The sequence below is a fragment of the Etheostoma spectabile genome, chromosome 9 (genome assembly GCF_008692095.1).
Source record: "Etheostoma spectabile isolate EspeVRDwgs_2016 chromosome 9, UIUC_Espe_1.0, whole genome shotgun sequence".
Taxonomy (NCBI): domain Eukaryota; kingdom Metazoa; phylum Chordata; class Actinopteri; order Perciformes; family Percidae; genus Etheostoma; species Etheostoma spectabile.
The window spans coordinates 31,719,909-31,728,512 of NC_045741.1; the positions used below are offsets into that span (position 1 = coordinate 31,719,909).

The 8,604-nt window shown below is 40.7% G+C and overlaps 1 protein-coding gene across 3 annotated transcripts in view; it reads left to right on the forward strand.

Annotated features, from left to right (window-relative positions):
* Window positions 1-3,552: 3,552 nt before the first annotated feature.
* The window catches only part of st3gal3a (ST3 beta-galactoside alpha-2,3-sialyltransferase 3a), a 44,782-nt gene continuing 39,730 nt past the window's right edge, over window positions 3,553-8,604 (forward strand). For 2 of the 3 annotated variants that reach the window (XR_004333553.1, XM_032526270.1), the window contains exons 1-2: window positions 3,553-3,780; window positions 7,418-7,569. Coding sequence is in view for 2 of the 3 variants with exons in the window: in XM_032526270.1 (XP_032382161.1) it covers window positions 7,455-7,569 (115 nt within the window). In the remaining variant the exon portion in view is untranslated. The remainder of the gene's footprint in view (window positions 3,781-7,417; window positions 7,570-8,604) is intronic. The other variant, XM_032526271.1, reaches the window with a different exon arrangement.

Sequence of the window (8,604 nt, forward strand, 5' to 3'; positions counted from 1 at the left end):
ACCATCACTGGCTTCAGACCGAATGGCAGCAGAGGAGTTGAAGGCAGCTGACAGGGCCAATGAACTCAATCTGTTTTAACAGCGAGCACGGTGAGGTACATGTTTTGACTTCTCCAGTGCTTTTCAACACCATCCGGCCGGCCCTGCTGGTGAGAAGCTTACGGCGATGCAGGTGGATCCCCCCCTTGTGTCCTGGATTGTTGACTACCTGACTGGCAGACCACAGTTGTGCGCCTGCAACACTGTGTGTCAGACAGCGTGGTCAGCAACACCTGGGCCCGCAGGGACTGTCCCTCTCCCTCTCTTCACCATCTACACCACAGACTCAACTACCACACAGAGTTTGCCCATCTCAGAAGTTTTCTGATGACTCTGCTGTGGTTGGATGTATCAGCCGAGGGGGACGAGGCTGAGTACAGAGCTGTGGTGGGGACTTGTCACATGGAGTGAGCTGAAACACCTACAGCTCAACGTGACAAAGACCAAGGAGCTGGTGTGGGGACTAAGGAGAGGCAAGGCAGCAGTGAGCCCTGTTTCCATCTAGGGGTCAGGGTGGAGATGTGGAGGATACAAATACCTGGGAGTGCACTTAGACAATAAACTGGACTGGCCAAGAACACTAAGCCCTCTACTGGAAGGGCCAAAGCCGTCTCTACTTTCTGAGGAGGCTGAGGTCCTTCAACATCGCAGGAAGATGCTGAGGATGTTTTATGAGTCTGTGGTGGCCAGTGCTATCCTCTTTGCAGTTGCATGCTGGGGCAGCAGGCTGAGGGTAGCGGCCGTAACAAACTGATTCGCAAGGCCAGTGACGTCGTGGGGTGGATCTGGACTCTCTGTTGGGTGTGTCAGAGAGGAGGACGCTGTCCAAAATACATGCCATCTTGGACAATGTCTCGCACCCACTCCATGGCTTGCGCTCAATCACGGAGCACTTTCAGTGATAGACTCATCTCCCAAAAGCACCACAGAGCGCCACAGGAAGTCATTCTGCCTGTGGCCATCAAACTTTATAACTCTCCCTCTGAGTGTCTGGACACAAGGACACTTAGAGAGGTTGAAACTGGACAAATATCTGTTTGTGCAATAACACTGGCTTGTAATGTGTGCAATACTAACTGCTACTATTATATTATTTATTATATTATTATTACTTTTCACCATTGCAACACCTTAATTATGTTATTTATGTAAATACTGTATCATAATATACCTTTTAACTATGTAATATCCAGACTCCTTATATTCTTTTATTTATTATATTTCTTATATTTCTAATATCTGGGCAACTGTAACACAGAGTTTCCCTTCGGGATCAATAAAGTATTTCTGATCTGATTCTGATTGCAGTTGATGTGAAGGTCTAGTGTACTGGGGTTGTTTTATCACACCTGAAGACCTGATTGATCCATATTAGTCACAGGTGAAGCTATATGACAAGGCGACAACACAAAAATTGACTCAATGGGCTTTAAAAGCTGTGAATATTAGAAACTTTTTGACAGTTTTTTTGCACTGAAACCTTACTGTGCAGTTACTACACAGATAGGCACTACCTGTTGGCAATCAATGTGTTCCCACACAATAAAGCAGTGGGTGAGATGTCTTGGCAGGCAATTCGATATGTGTGAAAGGTACTGCAGAACCTGATTTAATCACTAACACGGAAGACAAAATCTGCGTCACCGTGAGGGTGCTGTCATGCTTAGAGTGAGCAAGAAAAGCTGAAAGACTGGTGAGAAGAAAAAAAAGTTTCCTACCAATATATAAAATAATTCATATTATGATCAAATTTCTAAATTTTCCTTCGGATGAATAAAGTATCCATCATACTATCTATCTATCTATCTATCTATCTATCTCTATCTATTCTATCTATCTATGTTGGGATTAAAATGTTATATGTGCTTAAACATGTGTGTGATTTGCATTATACATTCAAGCTAGAAGGTAAAAGCATTATTTCAGATAAATGAGACATGTTGGTCATGCATTGAGTTTGTTGTTATAAGTAATCGTTTGTTGTTTGTTGTTTGTTACATTAAGATGTTTGCAATACTTCTGTTTTATAATATAAGATGTTCTGCTACATTTTGTTATAATCCAGCTCTACAAATGTGTCAGAAGTTGAATTGATGATGTTAGAGACACATCCTGTCCTGGTTGCAGTCCCATTATGGCCCACTGATCTTTGCTTTGCCAGTCCTGAACTGAGGGTCATAAACTTTAAGTCACATTCAATTGAAAGATAACGAATAGGCACACACACCCACACTGTGTCGAAAGACCCCACCCTTTGTGAGATAATACTGGGGGTCCGAGAGCCAGAGAGTCAGACAAATTTGGGGGAGAGCCGTGTTGGTTGACTCTGTATTTGTCTCTAGGACCTCTATGTAATAAAAGGATTCACACATCACATCTGAGATTGACTACTAATTGATGACACCTGAGAGGAGCAGGATTTAGCTCCAACACCTATATGTGGGTGACAATTATTGATCTGTATGTTTTCAGACAGCAGATATGCCAGGGACATACTGGAGCAGATTAGAGCTACAGAAAACAATCAAGGTACATTCTCTTATTACTATGCCAAACATGAATAGAAATGCATGTTGACCATTCTTTTCAATGTTTTGGCCCTCTTTCTCTGGAGTAAACCCACAAATAGCAAGGGTTGTGACCCACACTCCTCAGCCTCCATTCACCAGGGCCCTACATCTACTCCTCTACTCCTACTCCTAGGAATGGATGTGATGGATAATCACAGACTGGAATATGTAATTTTACTCAATACTATTTCAAAACCACTTTCATTTTTTTTTTCAAATGCTATAAAATTGAATAAGCCACCCCACAATACCATTAACGTTAGGTTAAATGAACCGTGCCAGTGTGCGCTGAAATATTTATGGTTAAACACATATTCAACACACATATTTAAGCTCTATTCTTTATCTTTTTCGTGACTGTCTTTTTTAATTCAGTTGCTTGTTCTATGTGTCATGCGTTTGACTATGTAAAGTTGTACAGTATGTTTATCTCCTTTTAATTCGGTTGCTTGTTCTATGTGTCATGTGTTTGACTATGTAAAGTTGTACAGTGTGTTCCTATTTATTTCTGTAGCCTCTTGGCCAGGTCATGTTTGTAAATGAGAATTGGTTCTCAAACAGTTTACCTGGATAAATAAAGGTTAAATAAAAAAATAAAAAATGAAACCCCCTCTGTTGAAGTCGATCTTCGTAGATAAGAAAGGGCATCTCCATTTCTACATGGGGGAGTGACATTGCCTACAGATGATCAAACAGGATGTGAACATGTTTGTAACTTCCTTTATATGCTATGAAGGCTGACCCTTATATGTTATAACGGTTTATCTTTCTTTAGATGCGGTCTATTGGGTTGACGGAAAACGTGCCCGACTCGTCCGACTTGACTGCGGATTCTTGTCACCGCCCCCTTCTCTCGTCCATTGTGCGGGCAAGACGCAGTTCATCTCGAACGAACCTATTAAAATAGATTTGTGAAGTTAGGCGTGACGTTATTTCCGATTTGGACCAATCGGGTTAGTGAGACTGGACGGAGGGGCTGGCCCACCGAGTCTGCCTCTCAGTTTACAGTCAATGCCGTTAACTGGGTGAAGATGCAGAGCTAGTTATTGACTTTTGGGATGTTTTCACATAACGCCAATGTTGACCAATGCATATTGGTAGTTTGGTGGCCAACGGAAGCACCGACGGATTTGAGGTCAAGTTGGAAAATAATGGTAGCGGTAACCGTGTGGTAAGAGCTTGTGAATGACTTGCTTGCTTGCTAGCGTTGCCAGCCAGTCATGCTTATTGGCAATTTGTTGTGCCATTTTTTCCAATTTGCTTGACATTCCTATTGTCATATTCATGTCACCACCAGCCAGTCTGAGAAGTAACGTTAGCCGTTATGGCAGCAATTGCTAACGCTAATAGGCTATCATTACTATGGGGACATTAAGCAGTGGTATGTTGGCTATATATAGCCACCACTGTGAGTGGTATATAGCCAACATACCACTGCTTAATTAGCCGTTAGCTGCTAGCTGCAATAACATCACCTTGTTTTCACCGTTACGCTAACGTTGCATTCACTGTTAATAGTTTTTTTCAATACACTCAATTTAAAGCCCAGTTCAATGTAAAATAAATGACCTGACCTAACGTTAGTGGTTAAGCTCATTCCCACGCTCTCCCCCTCTGTCCCTTTCGTTTTAAATTTTTATCAGTGTGTTTATAATATTCATTGATATTAAAAATCGAAACACATACACTATAACGTTACTCCCATGATAATCGGTCATGACAACCTGGTCTGACCTCTCCAGCCTGCACCCCTACGCAATTTGCCTTTACGCGTGGAGGGAATTCTTGAGTGTGGGAATGCTGTTGCACGGCATATAATATTGTTGTTTAGTTCTTTCTTTATTTGAACTATTCCGTACATTTTTTGGCTCTCAGTAACGTCTGCATACTTTCAGCTATTAAAACCAAAACCAAAACTTTTAAAATCTTCAGCTCTTTCAGCAGACAATGGGACTTTTTCAACTTTTTTTCTATTATTTACACTTTTTCAAATATTAAGCTTTTAAAATTTTTATATTTTAACAATGTTTACATATATATATATATACAGCTGAGTCTTCCTGCAGGCTTTCTATACCACGCTTGAATGGCTTGAAACAAGGTAACCAAGGCCTTTTTTCCCACAAAAAAAAATGTTATAGAGTTCATGATAGAACTTCAGCCATATGTGTGGCAAGGCACCTTTAAAGGAGTATTCCGGTCAATTTCAATACGTAGCTCTGTTGTTTGTAAATGTGGAGTGCTGTCAGTAAAGCGAAAAATGAAACCAATCGGTGCTGTCGACACCGTGTTATCCTCCTGCTAGATTATGCACCCAACCGGCTTAAACAGGGCAAGTTTTACACTTGTTTTTTGCCTCTAAACATGCTTGAAATGTCATAACAAGTGCCTACCCATGTGCAGTGATTCCTTCCAAGTGAAAACAGCGAATTTGACTGCTGTAGGTGTGACAGAAAGGCAATAAAGTTTTTTTTATTCAGCCAGTGCACATACCTCTGGTTATTTCCTGTTTTTCGGTGAAATCCACACTAGTCAAAACACGCCTCTCTGTCACATTTACTGCAGTCAAATTTGCTGTGTTCACTCGGAAGGAATCACTGCGCATGGGTAGGCACTGGTAATGACATTTTGAGCATGTTTAGAGGCTAAAAACAAGTTTAAAACTTGCCCTGTGCCTGTTGAGTGCTAACTTTAGCAGGAGGATAACGCGGTATAGGCAACACCGATTGGTTTCATTTTTCTCTCTACTGGCAGCACTCCACAACAGACAAACAGAGTTTGTTGTTACAAACAACAGAGCTACATATTGAAATTGACTGGAATTCTCCTTTTAAGCCAAGTGGCGCATTACCTGTATGCATTTGGAGCTATCAGCGTGTACATGTTGGGCCGCCTTTCCATGGGCAGCCCCCTCACTCTGACATCTCTTAATTTAGTGCATGTACAGGCACTGAGCGTGTGTGTGTAATTCAGGCCTGTGTGTAATAAGAATCCACTTGTGGGATTAACAAAGGATACATTAATGTCAATGCTGTATACGGGCGTAAACATACACACCACTTGCCATGTTATCATAACAAGAAAGCAACGGTTGAGTTTGGGAAACATGGAACGCGTGTTGGGTTTAGGAAAAGAAGAACGGGGTTGGCTTTAATAAAAATTTTAAAAAAAAAGACGACTGTTGAGTTTAGGAAACGTTACACGTGGGACACAATCCTCGGTCTCCTGGGTGAAAGTACCTAGTCCTGTGTTTTACTCATCCACCACCCCGACCAACCTCCCTACGTGGATTTTTGCCCTTTCATAGTAGTCGCTACTGCATACCTTTACAAACTATCGCAAGATAATATAAGTCAATGGAGGCCAAACGGCATTGATAAACGCTAAAAACAAGTGTGCGTCTGGATAACACGGCAATAATGGCATACACGTTGGCGTGTCATACAGTCTGCTCTGGAAGTTTTCATGTCACACTTTTGGTTGAATAACAGCAGACCTGAGTATATGGTTGGTAGGTCGTGTTTATTACAGGAATCTTTAATGTTGCCTATAATTTTCAGTTTCACCTCAAATATTACTTCCCTTTTCCCATTTGTTTGTCACATGACTGGGAAAAAAATTAAAATGACATATTAAGGAAGCCTTGAAGTCAGCAAACACGTAGTGCAAAGCCATGTGAAGGTGTGAAGATATTTACTTTTTACACTTTTTATTTTAAAGCCACTGGTAAGGGCTGATGATGCTTTGCTCATCTCATAATGCAACTTTAATTTGCTCAAAATTCTACCTCCGCTTTAACTGACCTGCTCAAAGTAGAGCAGACTTAACAGCATTCCAGTAGCTGTAAATGTTTTGCCACAGTTTATCTGTCCACTTTTGGTAATGAATTTCCAAAGCATGCTGTACAGTTGTACAACTTTAGATGTTTATATGATGTAAATAAATGATTGTAAATCATAATTCTGTTAATGATGGTGTTGCAACCTCAGAATGGGATCAGTAGTAGTTTGCCTGCAGGATTGCACCTTAAATGAAATGATAGGTGTAGCTTAGGCCTACTACCATTCCAGTTTTCACCAGTAGCATTGTAGTTTACCTGTGCTCAAATATGGAATTAATACACTATATTAGCATTGACGCAAGCAGCAATTTTCTCCCACGTCAGTTCTTGCTATTTTGCAGCAGCCGCTGTGTTGATAAAAAAAAAAAAAAAAAACATATTCAAGCTCCCTGTATGTGCGCATGAGTATTTCCGCCGACCAGTTTGTTTGTGGTTGTTACCATGGTGAATCGTAGAAACATGGCTTTATTCATGCTGCCTTTTTATTGTGGGGGTGCACGCTCTTAACTCTGAGTCAACCTACTCTGAGATGATTGAACCGACTCAAATCAGGTAATCTGGAACCTAAAACTCAGAGTTTCCCATCTCAGGTTAAATCAACTCAGAGTTCAGGGAGTTTGTTAAACCTCCTTCCTGAAATGGACCCCAGGAGCCTTGGACTAAACCCCCCTTGAACAGAGGATCACAAAATATGATTTGGACAACTTATGACTTCGGTTCCAGGTCACATTACTTAGACTTGGTTACTAGGAACCGAGCGGACCTGTGACTATGGAGCATCCCCCCCCCAACTCCCACTGTGGATCACCACAAATAAAGTATCGTCCTCGGGAAAACAAACGAGCCATTTGATACTTCTGCTGGTGTAGTGTCTCAGGCATTCAGCGTCCCTGGGGGGGATGGTATTACATTATGACAAGCTGTGTATGAGCACAGGACTAACCCTTTTTATCTCCTCGTCAAACAGGCACCAATAGAGGATGTGCCATGTATGCTAGCCTGAGATGAGAATTAAACCCAGCCGCAACTTCCTGCTGGGCCTGTGCTCCTTGCTGGCCCTGGGATGGCTCTACTACTGGTCATGGTGGATCAGCTCTGGAAGCTGGGGCCACAATTCACGTGAGTCCTCCTCTCACTTCCTCTCCTATCACTTCGGCACATTTACCGAAACAGACTTACAATTTTCAAAACTTTAAGTACAATCCTCACACGACGTGGTACGTTTTGCACATCACCTTATTAAACCTTATTAAATAATTAACTCCTGTTTTTTTCAAATGTAAATAAAGCCATTTATGAATAACTAATTGTTATCAAACCAAAAGGTTCCTTTATCCATTGCTCAGACCGAGACAAAATGCAAAGACGTTTTTTCAAATGACAGTGTACTCTGAAAGTGTGATAGTTACCCTCTGTAATATTGTCCAGTTGCTAACATTGTATATTTAGGCAGCTGACTAGTATTGATGTCCGCCATGGGACACACTTTACTTTCTCATTGTATGTACACACCAGCCAACTGTAAATATATAAAGAAAGCTTGTAAAGAAAAAAGATATACAAAAGCAACAGGAAATACTGTACAAAATGTGCACAAAAAAAACAATATGCTAAATTAAAAATGTGCCTGCCTTTATGGGAATTTAACATAGGGGTCTATATACTTATGCCTCCTGTATTTTAAAGAAGAACATTGTTTTATTTACAATACAATATTCATTCGCGAAGAAAATTTGAACAAAATTGACCGGAATTCTTCTTTTAAGCACTATTTTGAAAACGGGGACCAGTTTTTCAAAACACTGTACACAACTAGCACAGCCACACTCCCAAAAAGCAGAAGGCCTCAGACCCTTTGCAAAATTAAATATTCTTGCAAAAACTATACACTAACTTATAAAAAAGAAACAGATTTTGTTACCATATGATCCACAATAGGGTTCAATATTTTTCCAGAAAATTTGATGAATCAAATCCTGGGAAAAGACAACCCATTTTCTGGGAATCCTGGGAATTCTGGGAAATTGCCAGTTTTTTTTTTTTAGCTCAAGTAATCTATCAATATCATTAAAATATGCGTTCCCAAATCCCAAACTGACATTCATTATATTATTTGTATCATTATTAGGGCAAAAGAACACAGTTTATGTCCAT